This window comes from Salvelinus sp. IW2-2015, unplaced genomic scaffold (assembly GCF_002910315.2).
Source record: "Salvelinus sp. IW2-2015 unplaced genomic scaffold, ASM291031v2 Un_scaffold3645, whole genome shotgun sequence".
NCBI classification, from domain to species: Eukaryota; Metazoa; Chordata; class Actinopteri; order Salmoniformes; family Salmonidae; genus Salvelinus; species Salvelinus sp. IW2-2015.
In genome coordinates, this window is record NW_019944922.1 from 48218 (window position 1) to 68621 (window position 20404).

Genomic DNA, 20404 nt, shown 5'->3' on the forward strand with positions numbered 1-20404 from the left:
AAGAGCACAACTCAGCCAGTGTGGTAAGTTTTGAGGTGAGACGTCTCCAGCCTATGGCTTTACCCACATGGCAACGGGCCCGACAAGAGTTAAGAAAACCTGCTGATTCAGGGGGGAAAGAGTTGTAACTTATAAATCTGCTCCCCATACGACATGTCCTATAAAGTCAGAAGAATTGATGGAGGTGGAAAGTCTATATAAATATGATATTATTATTTTTTTTAAACCTGAGAGATCAGACATCACAAGGCAGCGAGCGGAATTTCCCATAAAGGAAAGGAGTTCACTGTTAAATCGTGCCGTCTCCTCCCAACATGGGAGCCTTCTGAATGTTCCAGGACTTGGAATGAGATTAATGAAAGAGGTGGGAGATTCCCACCAAATGCATGGGTGGTGATGGGAGGGGGTGGGATGAGGTAGTGTGTCTGTGTGAAAGCCTGCATCATACTCTGGAACTGGAATGTAGTTTTTTTGCGAACACCTTTAAAAAATAAAAATACAAATTATGCGTGAAGAATTACTTTGTACAGGAGCTTTTGTCTCAGCTGTCTGTTTTTGAAAAAGCAGATGAGGATGTGTGATAAATGTCTGCCTTTTTACTGCAGCTGCTAGCTGGGATTGTGTGTACATTTTGACTATCTCTTGTAAAGGCCCAATGTAATTTAAGAAACCATTTGACAGTGTCAATTTATGGCCACTGTTCTAATTTAAATAATCTGAGCATAAATTGCTGCTCTCCCTGTTGCTCATTTTATTAGCACCCCCTACTTCCCATACCATAGTTTGAAACATTTTCCTACTTCCTAGACACTGTATACACTCTACCTTGATAATAAAAGAAGTGTAGAAAATTCCTATACCTGGGTATTGTCTGGAGTGCAGTTAAAGGGGAGTTTGAGGGAGAGGCCTCCTGTTAAAGGGGAGCGTGAGGCCTCCTGTTAAAGGGGAGCGTGAGGCCTCCTGTTAAAGGGGAGCGTGAGGCCTCCTGTTAAAGGAGCGTAGAGGCCTCCTTATAAAGGGGAGCGGTTGAGGCCGTCCGTGTTAAACGGGACACGTGAGGCCTCCTGTTGAAAGGGGAGGCTTGAGGCCTCGGATTAAAGGGAGGAGGCGTGAAGCGCTGTTGAAGCGGGAGCGTGCATGCCTCCTTTGAAAGGGGGGAGCGGAGCGGCTCCTTGTAAAGGGAAGCGTAGCCTCCTGTTGAAGGTGAGCCCTGAAGGACGTGAGGGCCTCCTGTTGAAGGGAGCCGGAGGCCTCCTGTGAAGCGGAGCGTTGATCCTCCAGGTTAAAGCGTTGAGCGTTGAGGGCCCCGGTTAAACGAGCGAAGCTGAGGCCTCCGTTAAAGGTCGACGTGAGGCCTCGCGTTTAAAGGCGAGCGATGAGCCTCCTGTTGAAGGGGAGACTGCCTCCTGTTAAGGGAGCGTGAGGCCTCCGGTTGAAAGAGCGGGAGCGTGAGCCTCCTGTTGAAGGGGTCGCCTGAGGCCTCCTGTGAAGGGTGCTAGCCTCCTGTGAAGGGAGCGTAGCTCCGGTTAAAGGGAGCTGAGCCTCCGGTTAAAGGGGAGCTGAGGCCTCCTGCGTTAAAGGGGAGCTGAGCCTCCTGTTGAAGGGAAGCGTGAGGCCTCCTGTTGCAAGGGGAGCGTGAGGCCTCCTGGTTGAAGGGGAGCGTTAGCTCCTGTTAAGGGAGGCGTGAGCCTCCTGTGAAGGGAGCGTGAGGCCTCCTGTTGAAGGAGACTGAGGCCTCCTGTTGAAGGGGACGTGAGCCTCCTGTTTGAGGGGGAGCGTGAGCCTCCTGTTGACAGGGGAGCGGAGCCTCCGTAAGGGGGTGAGGCCTCCGGTTGAAAGGGGACGTAGAGCCTCGCGTGATTAAAGGAGCGTGAGGCCTCCGGTTGAACGGGGAGCGTGAGGCCTCGTGTTAAAAAGGGGGAGCTGAGGCCTCCCGGTTAAGGATGCGGAGGCCTCCCGGTAAAGGGGAGCGTTGAGCCTCTTTTAAAGGGAGCAGGTTAGCCTCCGTTAAAGGGGGAGCGTGAGGCCTCCGGTTAAAGGGGGAGCGTGAGGCCTCCGGTTAAAGGGGAGCGTGAGGCCTCCGGTTAAAGGGGAGCGTGAGGTCTCCGGTTAAAGCGGGAGCGTGAGGGAGAGGCCTCCTGTTAAGTATCACAATCCCGGGCAGTATCACAACCGGTCGTGATTGGGAGTTCCATAGGATGCCGCACAATTGTCCCAGCATCGTCTGAGTTACGGGAGGTTTTGGCTGAGGGGGCTTTACTTGGCTCATTGCGCTTTAGCGATTCCTTGTGGCGAGCCAGGCGCCTGCAGGCCGATTTCAGTTGTCAGTTGAACTGTGTTTCCTCCGACACATTGGTGCGGCTGGCTTCCGGGTTAAGCGGGCAGGTGTTACGAAGCGCGGTTTGGCGGGTCATGTTTCGGAGGACGCATGATTCGACCTTCGCCTCCCGAGCCGGATGGGGAGTTGCAGCAATGAGACGAGAGAAATTAAGGAGGAAACGGCGTAAAAATTTGAAAATAAAGCAGCACTTTGTGTGAATGTCCTGAAGACCATAACCTTGGTGATCCTCCTGTTTTCTGTAATTAGCTGTGAGCTCCAGCTGCTGTTTATCAGCTGTTGCTAACACCAACCTGGAGAGGCCCTCAGGCCCCAGTGTATATAAGTGGGTTTATTTAACAGTTGCCTCTTCTTGATTGGTTGAATTCTTAGAGGATCTTGGCTCAATGGTTTCTCATCGCAAACCAAGGGGAAAATGTGATAAAAAAATAATATATATATATATAAATAAAACTCCCCAGACTTCCTCTATACAGCCTTGTGGGACACGGTTATGTCCTTTATTTTTCCAGAGGAACATCATTTGGCTTACCGTCTCCCTGCAGACTTGCTTGCCTGTGATATCGGAACATCTGTTAAAATATATGGTGGAAAGAAAGGACAGAGTGTATTGAGGTGGAACTATCGAGTTGCGGTGCGCTTGGAAGACTTCTGTTTATGGTTTGTTTTTTGTCATTGCAAGTAATGCAATGTGACAGTCCATAAGTGTCCGTGATATGAATTCATTTATTCCAGTTTTGGGCATCTTCATTCTTGTAAAGTGAATATCAAATAGAAGCTTTGGAATTCCTTCATCTTCTCACTGCCACCAAATGGCATGTATATGTTTCTGTTAATGAAAATAATCAATGTGAATTAAGTAATTGGTGAGTAACACGAATTGAAACTAGATAATGTATTCAAAGCTGTGGGGGGAAAACTAACATATTTATTAAGTCGATGTGCATACAAGTGGCTTTTCAGTTCTTCACGTAACTAAAGATCACGCCCTTACAAGGCTTTGTTGTGCTCTTCAGAAAGTTTCCAACTGATTTGTGCAATTTAGCATGACATCTCTATGAACCTTGAAATGAATTACCCTCGTTGTTCTCATGTAGTTTCTTATACAGTGCCTTCAGAAACTATTCACACCCCTTGACTTTTTCCACATTTTTGTTGTGTTACAAAGTGGGATTAAAATGGATTTAATTTTCTTTTTTTTTGTCAACGACGTACACAAAATACTCATGTCAAAGTGGAAGACTAATATATCTTGATTAGATATGTATTGACTCAAAGGGTTGAATACTTGTTAGTCAGCTTTGGCAGCGATTACAGCTGATTTGTTTTTCTGGGTAATTCCTGAAGAGCTTTGTACACCTGGATTGTACAATATTTGCACATTTATAATTGTTCGAGCTCTGTCAAGTTGGTTGTTGATCATTGCTAGACAGCCATTTTCAGGTCTTGCCATAGATTTTCGAGCAGATTTCAGCTAAAACTGTAACTTGGCCACCCAGGAACATTCAATGTCTTCTTGGTAAGCAACTTCAGTATATATTTGGCCTTATGTTTTAGGTTATTGTACTGCTGAAAGGTAAATTCCTCTCCCAGTGTCTGATGGAAAGCAGACTGAACCAGGATTTCCTCTAGGATTTTGCCTATGCTTAGCTCTATTCCGTTTCTTTTTTATCCTAAAAACAGTCCTTAACGATTACAAGCATACCCATAACATGATGCAGCCACCACTATGCTTGACAATATGAAGATTGGTACTCAGTGATGATGTTGGATTTGCCCCAAACATAACGCTTTGTAATCAGGACATAAAGCTAATTTCTTTGTCACATTTTTTGCAGTTTTACTTTAGTGCCTTATTGAAAACAGGATGCATGTTTTGAGATATTTGCTCAAATGGATATTCAATGTCTTTTTTTCAACCAATAGGTGTTCTTGTTTGCGAGGCATTGCAAAACCTCCCCGGTCTTTGTGGTTGAATCTGGTTTGAAATTCACTGCTTGACTGAGGTACATAGATGAGGTAGTCATTCAAAAATCATGTTCAACACTATTATTAATATTGAGTCCATGCAACTTATTATGTGACTTGTTAAGCATATTTTTACTCCTGAACTTTGACTTGCCATAACAAAGGGGATGAATACTTATGGACTCATTTTCGTCTTTTAATTTTTATTAATTTGTAACAATAAAATAAAAATAAACATATTTCCACTTTGACATTATGGTGTATTGTGTGTAGGTGTAACAGTATAACTTCCGTCCCTCTCCTCGCCCCTACCTGGGCTTGAACCAGGGACCCTCTACACACATCAACAACAGCCACCCTCAGCATCGTTACCCATCGCGCCACAAAAGCCGCAGCCCTTGCAGAGCAAGGGGAACAACTACTTCAAGGTCTCAGAGCGAGTGACGTCACCGATTGAAACGCTATTAGCGCGCACCCCGCAAACCAGCTAGCCATTTCACATCGGTTACATAGGCCAATGCCAACAAATCTCAATTTAATCCAATTTGTAACACACTTTTTTGGGGGGGGGTGTGAATACTTCTAAAGGCACTTTAGCTCCACCATTGTTCATTGTTGAGTTAGCCATCACATTGATTGTGTGTTTTGTTGTGTTGCAGGAGCTGGCTAGCTGTGGATGGAACAGGAAGGAGAAACACCGTCTGGCGCCCAACGTGGTAGCGTTTACACGGAGGTTCAACCAGGTGAGTCCTTCAAGAATTCTTATAAAGAAACGTTTCTATGTTGAATCATAGGTTCACAAATACATTCACATCATAGACCGGAATGTTTGGGTTTTTATTATGGAATATAACAGAGTAGCTAGGTTTATATCATGGTTTCCTGAGTTGTAGTGGGAGGACCACACACCATGTTGGTTATTATAGCAATATTTGCGGTTAATGGTGTTTTAACTCCTTCAAAACCCATTTGAGTCCTTCAAAACCCATTTGTTTACATTGTTTCAGGGTTAGGGGTCAGTTCAGGTGTTTTCTTCCTGTTCATTTCCTGAATTCACCAATTGAAATGTGGTTTTGTCACATGATCTATTTTATAAAAGAATTTCATTCATACATTTCTGGTGTTTTTTTTCTTCATGTATTTTTTTTTCTTCAGAACTTCGTTGTATGATTTGTTTTTTATAAAAACTTGATACTATTTAACCTTGTTCCTCAGGAACTTGTAGAGGAAGAAGAAAATGAGATCTGTTTATCTTTCTATGTCTAGAGAAAACCCCTAAGGAGAAATGAATTGAGTTGCAGAGCAGTGGGGCCTACCTTTTCTCATTACTCCCTTGATGACATATCTCTTCACCTCATCTTCTCCCACCTCCCTAATCCCATGGGTATCACTAGACTAAAATGAAACCAGACATCATTTGGTTTACCCTCATCATCGTCGGTAGAGGGATGATAACCTTAATAGGTGTTTGGTAATGGAATACACTTATTCCGTGACCTGCTCTTCTTTTCACTTCGTAGGGCATAATTCAAACCACCCCGTAGCAAAGCATTTTCAGACGTGAAAGACAGTTCAAATACATAAAATGTTACCACAGACAACAGACGCATATACCAAATTTGCCCGAGGATACATACACAAAGAAGTCAAGAGACTTGTTTTCGTTGTGGTCCTTTTTTTTTATGAGATTTGAAGTCTTCCGATTATGTTTTTCTTTTACGCTTTTCCGTCACAAAATGGCCGGGCTTCAAAGCTTTGCATCGAAGGCCTTACCGTGTTACGCTGGCTCTCACCTCTGTTTTTTCTGTGTGTCATTGGCTCCCACTTGGTCCTGTCTGTTGGGCTCATACCCTCTGCAGCTTAGATCTCAAATGATCTCAAACTGTGCTCCACTGGTGACGGCTATGCCATTAAACTATTATCGGCCTCACGTGCGTTGGCTCCCTAACTGGAAACACAGGGTGGAAATACTATTAGCCGATCTCACGGGCGCTTTGCCAGCTTGTTTCTCTTTCTCCCTTTGTCCCCGTCCAACTCCACCCCCTTTTGTCTTATCTCTGTCTTTATTGGCAGTCGGAGGGTACAGATATAGAAATAAATAAAGACATTGATTTCATTTGAAACACTGGTTGTAATCTAAGGAAAACTTTGGTTTGAATGGAATCTCTTTTAATTTGAGGACGGACACTGCGTAGTCCGAGCGACTCTGACGATGACATTCCTCAGCCACTGCCGATCCTGTTGGACACAGCTCTTCAACAGGGCTGTTAATTATCCCCGTGTTGGGGCTCATGGACCCATAACATGCTCATGGTGACAGCCCTGTAGGCAGCTTCCTACTCAGTGATCTACTGGAAATAGACTGGTCCATTCACACACTGTTATTTTGGTGCAGGTACAATACATTTGGGATTTTGTAGAACGTCCAAACTTATTTGCGGGAAGTTGGAACTAAAAAAGACACACTCGGAGCATATTCCATTTTCTTTTGTCTTCCCCTGGAAGGCATTGTACAGTCCAAGGCAAGACGTGCAATTGCATTAATGCCAAAATACAGTTATTGACAATAATTTAATTGCTGTAATTGGCCTGTTTTAATCTCACACATTTCTAACTTTAATGCTATTCCTTTGTTTTCAGTTACGTAAGTACAAATGTAATTGTCTCAAATGAGAAGTTATGTTTATTTTCCCAGTCCTCATTTTTGCTAAGTGCAATTTAGAAGCATATACTTGGATTGCTGATATTTTGCCATTTACGTTTATGATCTATTTATAATGGAAGCATTTGTTACCATTCCAGCCAAGTCATAACTAGAAACAGATCGGGTGCACTTTGAAATAAATCCTGTTTCCCCCCCCACCCCATTTTTTGCCAAAAATGGAAGTGCTGAGTTAACTTAAATGTCCATATTTAGACTTAAATGACCAGTCTCTTAGCTGGTGGTTGGGTCTGTTTTTATGACACAATTAGGCCAAACATGACTAGCTGGCTCCATGGTTCTGGAAAGATCGCCACACATGTAAAGGAAGGTTGGGTGCTTGTTGAAGGGTCACCTGCGCACACCGCCATAGGCCAGAGAGAAAGAGGTCCTCTGAAAGATGCCAATGCCCCCTCCAGCTTCCTTTTTACATCCTTGTCCATCGAAGGACATCTGGGGACTGTTTCATGAACATGGAGGGTATCTGGGATTCTCTCTTGGATTCCCGTAAACACTTGAGATGTTGAATGTTGCATGAGCGCTGAAGCTGGACCCGTCACAAACCAATAATGCATTTTTATTTTTTATAGCATCTTGGAAACGGGAGAAACAGGATGTAGACTTTTAGTCGCTGATTGGCGAGGATTTCAAAACCTTTTTAAACGGTAAGTCCCCTATTTAGGGGACTTTAAGCAGTTCTGGACCATTTCCGACCGACATTCTTGTGTACAGTGCCCTCTGTGAACGGCGCAACATCAATTGCTGTGAACTCTGTGAACGCTCTGGTTGTCCCGCTTGTCCCAACACGTTAAGTTTTCTGGCCTATCCGAACAAAGGATCGATTTCCTCTGCCTGTGAACTTCGCAGCTCCGCTTACAATACGGCATATGAAGTGGAGGAGCCTAGCGATTGCGGCAAAGCAGCATCGTCTTGTTGTGAAGTTCGCAGATTGATTTCAAAATAATTTTGTAGAATTGAAACAAGACCTCTTGGTCACAGAGGGACGAAATCACTTGGTGCTTAAAGATGAAGTTGTGACGGGTAATAAGCATTACTATGCGTTGTTTATGGCCCTCGTGATAATTACTTTCGCGTATGTCTATTGAGGCGGAAATCTACATTTTTGGCATTCAATTTAGCAGGTTTAAAGGAGGTTTTCCTTTTCGCTGTAGTGTTACACACAACGGATGTGTTTTGATTACGGCTTGAGAAATGTTAGGTTTGCTATATCCCTCACCCAATGTCCTGAGGGGGGGGAAAAAATAGTTATTTCACAACAGACAGAACCATCATTGTGATGCTATTGGTCCTGGCCATGTTGCTGGACTCGTTAAGTTATGGGTTTGTGTTAACAACATGTTCTTTTGTATGATATGTATAAAAAAAATATAATTTCAGATTGATCCCGTGTAGCATTACCATGTGTTGATGTCTGTTTAATTTTGGTTCCATTCTCCTCTGCGGGTTCATTTCGTGGGAGCATTTTAGCTGGGATGAAGCCTTAGTTTGAAAGGAGACATCGCTCAAAGATGCTCCAAGGAGTGGAGTGATATCAGCCATGTTATTGACTTCAATTGTTCTACTGATACATTCCTCTAGGTTTATGTTGACCTAAGGAGGGAATGATTGATGACACTGTGGGATTACACTGAGCTCCTTTTTTAAGTGTTTCTTGGCCTCAGCTGAGATAAAAATGTTGTGTGTCATAGTGTTGTCATAGCGAGTGTTGATTCTATTGAATCATCCCTTCCATCACATGATCAACCTCAGAACTCTCTCTCTCTGTCTCTCTCTCTCTCGTTATCTCTCGCTCTCTCGTTATCTCTCTCTCTCTCTTTCTCTCTCGCTCTCTCGTTATCTCTCTCTATCTCTCTCGTTATCTCTCTCTCTCTCTTTCTCTCTCTCTCTCTCGTTATCTCTCTCTCTCTCTCTCTCATTATCTCTCTCTCTCTCTCTCGTTATCTCTCTCTCACACACACTCACAACTCTCCACTTCCACTCTAGAACTTGTGGTGGTTCCCTGGCAGGTGGAGAGCTTTGAGCCGCAGTAACCGGCCACAACATTCACGGAAAGAATGATGATGATACTGTTAAGGGGGGATACTCTCCAAGTTGCATATCGGTTTCCCCGTTCTCTCCGCCACTCCTTCTCAAGGCCCTGTTGCAGAACCATAGCTAATTCCTCATAGGTACCCAGGATACAGGGAGCCCTGGTGCCCTTAGAGCTTAGCGAGGGATTAGACCCCGGTCCAACACTCAACGTCTCTGGCGCCTCCTCAAAGGGCTTTCGGATAAGTGTCTCTCGTTAGCTCATGAGCAATGGACCAGTTTGTGTCAAATGGCAATGGTGGAAAGCAGCACAGTGGATGATGTAATGAGTCTTTCAACTTGGTGCCTTTTAAAAATATATATTTTTTAAGGCCCCTCCTGATCCAAGCACATTGCTCTCGTATCCATCTTAAGGATTTCCACAAGGCCTAGTTTGAAAGGTGTAACATTCAGATCAGTCCCGTCCTCAAGCCAGAGGTTTAGCTCATTGCAGGTTACCCATTTGAAAAGGAAGTTTTAGACTGACCCACCACCAGACCTTCATTGTGGTGCTAATTTAGGTGAATTCTTCTCTTTTTAAAAGTGTCCCTTTGACATCAATCCATTACTAAGAGAACATTTGACCTAAATCGAAGTTAGGATTTACAGCTGAATCAAGGTGAATAAAGACCATTTGAACACCTTCCCAAATCCCAGACCGTAGGCCATGGAACAGTGCCAGTTAAATGTCTAACAACTACTCCGATCAGACTTTTACTTACTGTGCTTCGAAGGTGGAGCTCAGACATGGCTAGAGTTTAAATTTCGAAACATAATATTTTATGACTTGAAACATCATCTGGCCTTTGCCCTGAGCCTGCCTTCGATGTTAAAAGACAAGTTCACTTTTTTTTTTTTTTTACCCAATCTGTGTTTTGAGATGTAAATGGCATGTTATGGAAGCGTCCAGACCCTTTTTTGTGACATTTCACTTACCCCGTCAGCGATAGACTTCCTCATACTCRTTCTGCATTTACAGGGGCACAGAACAAAACATGAAAAAAGGCCCCAAAAACACAGAAATACGTCCTTTTAGATGTTGGACACATGAAATGGTGTCATTCCAAACTTTATCCGCAACGTTACATTCCAGTTTGTTGGAATTAAGCAATACTTTTACGTGTGCATGCTACACAGAGAAGTATTATTATGGATCCCCATTAGTTCCTGCCAAGGCAGCAGCTACTCTTCCTGGGGTTTATTATGGATTCCCATTTAGCTGTTGCCAAGGCAGCAGCTACTCTTCCTGGGGTTTATTATGGATTCCCATTTAGCTGTTGCCAAGGCAGCAGCTGCTCTTCCTGGGGTTTATTATGGATTCCCATTTAGCTGTTGCCAAGGCAGCAGCTACTCTTCCTGGGATCCAGCAACATTAAGGCAGTTATATACAATTTAAAATATTACAGGACATTACATTTCATAACACTTTATCCAATATATTTAGTGGAATAGTGGCCTGAGGGAACACACTATCACATACACTACCGTTCAAAAGCACAAGGGAGCAAGAGGACAAGTACATTAGTGTGTCTAGTTTGAGAAACAGACGATTCACAAGTCCTCAACAGGCAGCTTCATTAAATAGTACCCGCAAAACATCAGTCTCAACGTCAACAGTGAGGAGGCGACTCCGGGATGCTGGCCTTCTAGGCAGAGTTCCTCTGTCCAGTGTCTGTGTTCTTTTGCCCATCTTAATCTTTTATTTTTATTGGCCAATCTGAGATATGTCTTTTTCTTTGCATCTCTGCCTAGAAGGCCAGCATCCCGGAGTCGCCTCTTCACTGTAGAATTTTGCCTATGCTGCCTAAACTCCCTAGTCCTTGCTGATGGCAAGCATACACAAAACATGATGCAGCTACCACCATGCTTGAAAATATGAAGATTGGTACTCAGTCATGTGTTGTTGGATTTGCCCCAAACATAACACTTTGTATTCGGGACATAAAGTTAATTTCTTTGCCACATTTTTAGCAGTTTTACTTTAGTGCCTTTTTGCAAACAGGATGAATGTTTTGCAGTATTCTTCTGTACAGGCTTCCTTTTAACTATGTTATTTAGGGTAGTAGAGAGAGTCACTACAAATGTGTTGATCCATCCTCAGTTAACTGTTTTAAAGTCACCATTGGTGTCATGGTGAAATCCATGAGTGGTTTCTTTCCTCTCCGGCAACTGTGATGACTGGGTGTATTGATACACCATCCAAAGTGTAATTAATAACTGCACCATGCTCAACGGGATATTCAATGTCTGCTTTTTTAAATTACTAATAGGTGCCCTTATTTGTGAGGCATTGGAAGACCTCCCTGGTCGAATCTGTGTTTGAAATTCACTGCTAGACGGATGGACCTTACAATTATCTGTATGTGTGGGGTACAGAGATGAGGTAGTCATTTAAAAAAAATCATGTTAAACACTATTATTGCACACAGAATCAATGCTACTTATTATTTGAGTTTTTAAGCACGTTTTACTCTTAAACTTATTTAGGCTTGCTATAACAAAGAGGTTGAATACTTATTGACTCAAAGACATTTCAACTTTCCATTTTTTATTAATTTTGTAAAAAATTCTAACATAATTCCGCTTTTACGTTATGGGGTATTGTGTGTAGGCCAGTGACACAAAATCTCAATCAATTTATAATTCAGGCTGTAACACCACAAAATGTTGAAAAAGTCGAAGGGTGTGAGTAGTTTCTGAAAGGCACTGTAATGTAATAACATGAACATAATTGTGGTGAGGTGATATTGATCTCTCCCGGTTTCCGCTGTGACAGTAATGATGTTGGTTTGAGAGGATCCTCAGTGATTTGCTGATGTTATGTGTGTCCCCGGAGAACTACCTCATCTTCAGTTGGAATGCCTGAAGACCAAAACATTTCTGAGAGCCTAGTTTTAAAATGTTGTTTTATCAATGAACAGTGGATATTTAAAATGTTTGTCTTGTCGATGAATAGTTCGAGGTACATTTAAAAAAACTTTTTTTTTTTACTGATGCATTGTGGGACTTTAATGTTTATTTTATCAATGAATAGTGGGTAGTTAAAGGCTAAGTGGGTAAACAGACATTGTAGTGAGATTTCTCTTTCATATTTGACTATGGTTTGAAGTAATCCACTGAACAGTGGAAGTCTCGGCTGATGCCTGGGCAGTTTTAACATGGCAAAGTATCTAGACACAGGTTTCCTTCTCTTATACCATAACAAATTGTATATTACTGTATCGCTGCATCTTGATAGGTTGACCTTCATAGGTACACGATCATGTAGTCTGCTTCACGTTGTGTTGTGTGGTGCACCCAGCATCGGTTCCACCCATGAGCCGTACATATAGTATACATGAGGGTTAAGTTCACCATGTTTGCAAGCAGACAAACGTTCAATCGTGTTTGAGGCTAATTCACCTTCAGACCGTGAACTACTTGCACGGGCCCCATAACCATTCAAAGATTTAGAGTGAAAACACCCTGTTTCTGGATCCCTGTTGTGGAGGTTCTGTTTACTGTGATTAGTATCATGGCACATGTTTACAGTGCAGCTTGTTTACTGTGATTAGTATCATGGCACATGTTTACAGTGCAGCTTGTTTACTGCCAGATTGAAAAGGTATACAGTACTTACAGTGCATAGGATCCCTCAGGGCTCCTATTCAGGGCTATAGACGGGCCCTTTCAGGGCTCCTATTCAGGGCTATAGACGGGCCCTTTCAGGGCTCCTATTCAGGGCTACAGACGGGCCCTTTCAGGGCTCCTATTCAGGGCTACAGACGGGCCCTTTCAGGGCTCCTATTCAGGGCTATAGACGGGCCCTTTCAGGGCTCCTATTCAGGGCTACAGACGGGCCCTTTCAGGGCTATAGACGGGCCCTTTCAGGGCTCCTATTCAGGGCTATAGCTTGGCCCATTCCAGGGCTAGTATCTGAGAAAAGCATTGGAGCTAGAACAAGCACCTGGGGGACCCGGCAGGAAATATGTCAAGATGGTTGTCTGTCAAATGGAGGCTTCCCACGCTTACAGGTGGAAGTCCCAGGATCTGGCATAATGGTGTTCACTGTAGGATCTCTGGTTTACCCTGTGGTCTCTGTTTCCTCCAGAGCTGTTACAGTAAATCTGACATAGGCCAGAACCAGAAAATTATAGCAGGGTATCTTCCTGTCAAAAACCTAAACCTGTCGTAACAGAAAGGAACTGCCCAGTCAGAATCAGACAGCAGTTCCTGTCACGGTGATAGCCAGTTGAGCTGCGTTACAAGCAAAGTTAATTTATATTTTCCAGTGAAAACTAAAAAGCAGCGCTTTTGCCCTCACATGATAAAGGAATTAGCCTTCTGGCATAATAAAACTGTCAGATGTAGGTGAAAAGGGCATGTTGTTGTCAAGAACGGTTTGGATTCATCGTGCGTCTCTCCTTGTGTTCTCATGTTCACATGGGTGAAATAACTCTGTGGTTTCCAGAAAGTCGTCATCTATAGTACACACACACACAATACCACTGCAAATGCCCTTTGTTAAACTCATTTGGGGTTTGGGAGGCTCTGCCAAGCTAAGCCCATGTGGATGGCACACAGTGTTTGCGGCACAATTACAATCAAGGAAACCAAATGGCTTTTAATGGGGTTTCCATGTCTAGTGTTATTGTGGGTTTTGCTTCAGATTTTCTTCCCATTTTATTTTTTATTTTATTTTTGTGGGTAAATTCAGAAATGAGTTCTTCTTAAGCTAGTGGTTTTTGTCAATTGAATTTCCCTCCAGGCCTCTAAGGAGATTCATTGGCCAGACCTTGTAGGGGTTATGGGCTTGGTTGAGCGTCCCCTGTGTTGCCCATTTCTGACAAGACATGCACAGCCTCCAGCTGCTATTGCTTTTAATGGCAAAGTTAGCCATGAGTGACTACTGCTCACTAATCACAGTGTTAAGTGAGTGATTCTCACTAGTGCCTCTAATCTGATCACCCACAATGGCTATGGAGAGTTAATAAACTGTTGAACGGCATCTATTTTTTTGCAGTGTACGTCTAATGACTTGGGGAACAGTGTAGAGGTAGGCATATTCATTCCTGGTTGGTCCTTGGGGTCTGCGTACCCCCCCTCCCCTCCCGCTAGACTAACTACTAATTTACCAATCTAAAAATGGGCATAATTTGTCTATTTCTCTATAATAATGGTATGGGAGTAATGGTTGTCTCATTTGAAAAGAATACCATCCTGTTTCATCCTGCTGTCATGAGTCGGTAATGTGATCGCAGCATTAGACCGATGTCTAGATTGTGTGTGTGTCTTTTAATACTGTTCTCCATATGTATACTCAGTAATTATGTACTTCTTGTTTTTTGCAGGTTAGCTTTTGGCTGGTGAGAGAAATTTTGACCGCCCAGACACTGAAGATCCGAGCAGAAATACTGAGCCATTTTGTTAAAATAGCCAAGGTGAGTTCACTCCGTCAGACCACTTGGCCACTGAGAATATTGGTTCTAGGATGAATGAGAAAATGAACCACACTGTTCGACTCCAGCAACACAGTCAAACACTCATCTTCCTAGTATCCTCTGCTTATTGACCAGTGGGGAGGGCTGCTCAACAAAATACACAAAGTACAGATTTTAAAAGAATACACTGAATAACAACACAGAAATGTAAACATGAGGAACCTGCCCTACGTCCACACCGGTGTGAATATTCCTTCCTTTGGAGCCATACTAGTCAGTCAGTTTTATTGAGGAAACGTCCCATCATCGCCTGCTGTTCCTTAACGCATGGCAAAATGTTGTTGTGCAATCCAGAGGTTCTCCTGGCACAGACGCTACAAACCAACCCTTGGAGTAATACCTCCAATGGCCACTAGGCCTTGAGGTTCACACCAATACTGCTGTCCCTATGGACCCTTGTTCACTCGGAGCTCCCCTCAGTTCACCATCATTTAATTCATTCCAACACTGCCTGTATGTCTCGCACTCAAACCCTAAAAGTAGATTTGAGTAGATCTCCCACCCCCCACACATACACAGTTAATCTAATACTATACACAGATTCAGTTTGATTAGTTCACCGTCAACTGAACATGTAGTAACTAAGTTTTCAAGCGTATTGAGGGTAGTTAGCTAAAGTACTATGTCAACAGTTTACAGCGTATTGAGGGTAGTTAGCTAAAGTACTATGTCAACAGTTTACAGCGTATTGAGGTTAGTTAGCTAAAGTACTATGTCAACAGTTTACAGCGTATTGAGGGTAGTTAGCTAAAGTACTATGTCAACAGTTTACAGCGTAAACAAAGTGTTAGTTTGACCATCCTAAAGATGGTCTAGGGAGTTATTGACATCACATGGGACTGTAACCTGTTGTACAGGGTGTCTTCCGTCTCTGCTGAGGTCCTATTTATACCACCAGACCATCCTGGTGTGTTACCCGTATGGTTTGCCCAAGCGCTCTGCTAAAGCCCAAGCAACACACGGGACTTAAATGACACGTAGCAGTGTCCTTTCCAAGGATCAGGTTGAGAAGTGTAGGTATGAAAATAACCGATATTGCAGATGTTTAAAAAAAAAAAAACGTTAAAAAAATATTCAAACAGACTTCTTGAATCTATGGTTGAAAATGTTAAGTAKGATGTTTTTTTTCGTTTTTTTTTCCAGCTGTATGATTTTCTGAATGAATAAGCTCAAGTAATCATTGTGTGTAGTCATCAACACTAAAGCAACGTGGCAGAGCTTTGGTGTGTCGATCTGGCAAAAAAATATGTGTTATGCTCCAGTAGAATAGAAAAGTACCTGCATCAGTTGCTGCTTTGAAACGAGGTGCTGTTCATCTTGCTCAGCACATCGATCAACATTTTATTACAGCGCCATAATCATAGGCCTTTTAAAAAATCTGTCTTAGCTCACTAATGGGTGTCATACATGTCATTCTCTTCATCTCTTTCGTGTTATCCCCCCCCCCCCCCCCCCCCCACACTTAGACCCAAATAATTTTAATGAGTTTATTATTACTCTTGCAAACCCATGAAGGTTATCAAATAAAACCCAATTTTAGTGAGGGGGGGGGGGGGAAATATGCAGTGGAAAAAATGCTGGTGGCATATGACATGAACATGGACTAGCCTTTCAGATTGTTTAGAGCTTTTGAACGGTGAACCAGAACTTTTGTCTTAAGTGTTTTCCAGAACTCATAATTCACAAAATACAAAATAAAGGTTTTATTTATCTGAATAATGGTTCACGGTGGAATAATTGAAACCAACATGTTTCTCTTGTTATCTTCTGTGACCACGTCTGTAAATCAACTGGAATGCTATTCTCTGATTTCAAAACCAGACCGCTTGAATKAATCTATAAATATTACCCCCCCCCCSTACAAGATTTTCACATTAGGGTTGAATCCAGTACACTTATATCCATGTCATGAATTGGCAATTGTATTTTCTGAATTCGTTGTTATAGCTTAACCCCAATGAAGGCAACTCTCCAKTAAAGTCTTTGGTGTTCTAGTTCCAACGGACCACTGTCAAAGCCAAACAATCCCTCAGCAACGCATTAAAGGGATACTTCTGGATTTTTATCTACTTCCCCAGAGTTAGATTAATTCGTGGATACGATTGTTATGCCTCTGTGCCCAGTATGAAGGAAGTTTATAGGTAGTTTTGCGAGCCAATGCTTACTAGCATTAGCGCAAAAACTGGAAGTCTATGGGTATCTGCTAGTATGCAGTCATGATCTAAATGAACTCGCCTTTTGACAGACTGTTTGTCCACATGAAAATGATTCTCTCACCTTTAAAAAAAAAAAAGCCCTGCTGGAGTGAGATCCAGCTTACTTAGTGGGTCTCTAGGACCAGAGGTTTTTGAGAGAAACACTTTACACAGGGTTTATTAAACTGGGTCAGGACCCAAAGTGGGCCCTGGACATGTGAGAGGTGGGTCATGAGTTATGAGAACACATCTATAATCACACACTATTTCTTGTTTAATTTGGGTCGTTGGAGGACCAATTGGGTCACAGGAGGACGGTCAATTTCTCATTTGGTTTCTGGAGCTGAAAAGGTTTAAGAACCCCTGGTCACGTTAACGCCAGCGTATTAGAAGTAATGAAGAAAGCAGACACACCAATGACAAAAACACAATAGGTTCTCTCTCTATCCGGCCACAGTCCAATCAGGGAGCTGCAGCAGTGAGAGTACCTCCCAGAGGTCATGGCGTGGGGGTGGAAAGAGCTTAGTGGAACCATGACATCATCATGGACCAGGAAAACAGCAGCAGGGATATTGACCATTGGGAAATGGGGAGGATTTCAGAACGACCAAAACTGTCAATCAATTCAGTTGGAAATAGGAGAGAGAATTTAATATTTATCTTCTCATTCAGCCAATGGTAGAAAAACGGACTAATTTAAAACTYATGAGGACAGAAGTATTAGGTACATTGTTTTAGATGTGGTTGTCGTGGTTGTTGTTGTTGTTGTCGTAGGTTATTCTAGTCAACAGTTTATGGGTCAATTTCATGTCACCTTCAGGAGTCTGATTCCAATTTGTTTATTTTATTTCAACTTTAACTAGGCAAGTCAGTTGAGAACAAATTCTTATTTACAATGACGGCCTACCAAAAGGMAAAAGGCCTCCTGCAGGGACGGGTGCCTGCGATTTAAAAATATAGGACAAAACACACAAAAGTACAAGAGAGACACGACATAAAGAGAGCGACATAAAGAGAGACCTAAGACAACAACATAGCATGGTAGCAACACAACATGGTAGCAGCACAAAACATGATTGGGCACAGACGACAGCACAAGAAGGTAGAATTAACAATAAATCACGTGAAGCAGCCACAACTGTCAGTAAGTACGTCCACGATTGAGTCTTTGAATGAAGAGATGGAGATAAAACTGTTCAGTTTAAGTGTTTTTTTTTTTTTTGCAGCTCGTTCAAGTTGCTAACTGCAGCGAACTGAAAAGAGGAGCGACCCAAGGATGTACTATTTATGGATGTATGATTCACTAGACTTTTCAACGAGGACTGGTTTCAATTCATATGTTGCATTTCAGTGAATTTCAAAAGATTTATTTAGAATGAATTCACCCTAATACTGATATCCAATGATGGCTGTCTATATTAGACTAAGGGCATGTATATGGAGGCCTGTATGMTTTTTATTCACAAAGCCAAGTATTCATTCCTCTGGTTAGGCCATTAGTTCTCTCTTGTTTTCTCTTTAGATTGAACTTTTCATCAGCACACTTTTTAAATCTCTTGGATTATTTTTCCAGATGTACCATATAGTGAGGCATTTTTTTCTTATGTTGACTGTATTCTTCCAACAGTTTTGGATTTGAAATCAAGCAGTGACCTATGAGGCTAAAGGGCAGACTGTCAGCTTTTAATTTGAGGGTATTTTCATCTATACTGAACAAAAACATATAAACAACATGCAACAATTTCAAAGATTTTACTGAGTTACAGTTCATATCAGGAAATCAGTCACTTTAAATAAATTAATTAGGGCCTAATCTTTGGATTTCACATAACTGGGCAAGGACACAGCCATGGGGAGCCAGGACCACTCACTGGGGGGCCAGAACCACCCACTGGGGGGCCAGAACCACCCAGAACCATCCACTGGGGGGCCAGAACCACCCACTCACTGCGGTGCTAGGCTCAGCAATTCAGAATGAGAATTTCCCCACAAAATGGCTTCATTACAGACAGAAATACTCCTCAGCACCACCTCCGATGATCCCGCTGATGCTGAAGCCGGATGTGGAGGTCCTGGACTGGAGTGGTTACGCGTTGTATGCGGTTGTGAGCCCGGTTGGACGTACTGCCAAATTCTCTAAAATGACTTGAGGCAATTTATGGTAGAGAAAAGAACACTGAATTCTCTGGCAGCAGCTCTGGTGGACATTCCTTCTGTCAGCATGCCAATTGCACGCTCTCTCAAAACTTGAGACATCTGTGGCATTGTGTTGTGTGACAAAACTGCACATTTAGTGACCTTTTATTGTCCCCAGCATAAGTTGCACCTGTGTAATGATCATGCTGTTTAATTAGCTTCTTRATATGCCACACCTATCASGTRGATGGATTATCTTGGCAAAGGAKAAATGCTCACAAACAGGGGGATGTTAACTAATTTGTGCACAACATTTGAGAGAAATAATCTTTTTGTGGAACATTTCTGGGACCTTTAATTTCAGCTAATGAAACATGGCACCAACACTTTACATGTTGCGTTTATATTTTTATTCAGTATTTTGGGTGAACCGTTTAGAAATTACAACACTTTTTGTACTATTTTAAGGGAGCAAAAGTATTGGGACAAATTCACTGTGTATTAAAGTAGTACAAAGTTAAGTATTTGGTCCCATATTCATAGAACACAATGATTACATCGCGCTTGTGACTCTACACATTTGTTGGATGCATTTGCTGTTTGTTTTGGTTGTGTTTCAGATGAGTTTGTGTATTATAATATGCATTGTCCTAACCTGAGTGCCAGATCTGTTTTGTTTTTTTGCAAACCCCTTAAGGAATTGTCATGCCAAACATATATTTGACGTGGTAATGAATGGCAAGGAGATGGCAATATGGCAGAAACAGATCTGGAACCAGGATAGCGTTATATATATTTACTATCCATTGTTTTGTTACTTATTGTATAGGGATTTGCTAGTTCTATTGAGGGTATTAAATGCACCGTGCTTTTCCTTTCAGAAACTGTTGGAGTTGAATAACCTCCACTCTATGGTGTCTGTGGTGTCAGCCCTGCAGAGTGCTCCCATCTTCAGGCTGAGCAAGACCTGGGCGGTAAGAGACCCTATGACCTATGACCTATGATCCAGAACTTTCTTTGTATCTTATCTTGTACCAAAACTGAATGGGAATGTAGTAGAGCAATAGTTCTCAACTGGTGTGCCACAAAACGTTCACTAATCTTGGTCATTTTTTGGAACATTCACTTATAAACCTGTGGAATCTGTTTTGGGAGCCAAGTGGCGGTCAGATAATAAAACATTAAATGGTTACATCCGTGTGGTTGTTTTAAAGTCCAGTGTGCTCAGGCTGCTGTTATATTTGTATCATTTAAAGGGCTGTGCATCACGAGCAAAGTAATTTGTATCATTTTATTTTGCCTGAGTCATTTATTTCTTAATATACAGTGCATTTGGAAAGTATTCTGACCCCTTGACCTTTTCCACATTTGTTACGTTACGGCCTTATTCTAAAATTGATTAAATAGTTAATTTTCCCTCATCAATCTAAACACAATACCCCATAATGACAAAGCAAAAACAGGTTTTTAGACATTTTTGCAACTGTAATAAAAATAA

General features: G+C 42.4%; 1 protein-coding gene across 1 annotated transcript; it reads left to right on the top strand.

Moving 5' to 3' along the window:
• Nucleotides 1-1137: 1137 nt before the first annotated feature.
• Nucleotides 1138-20045, top strand: LOC112076249 (ras-specific guanine nucleotide-releasing factor RalGPS1). The gene is made up of 4 exons (XM_024143094.1): nucleotides 1138-1203; nucleotides 4966-5049; nucleotides 14426-14515; nucleotides 19788-20045. The coding sequence occupies exons 1-4, from the start codon at nucleotides 1138-1140 to the stop codon at nucleotides 19908-19910; spliced, it is 363 nt and encodes a 120-aa protein (XP_023998862.1). The 3' UTR covers nucleotides 19911-20045.
• Nucleotides 20046-20404: the final 359 nt, after the last annotated feature.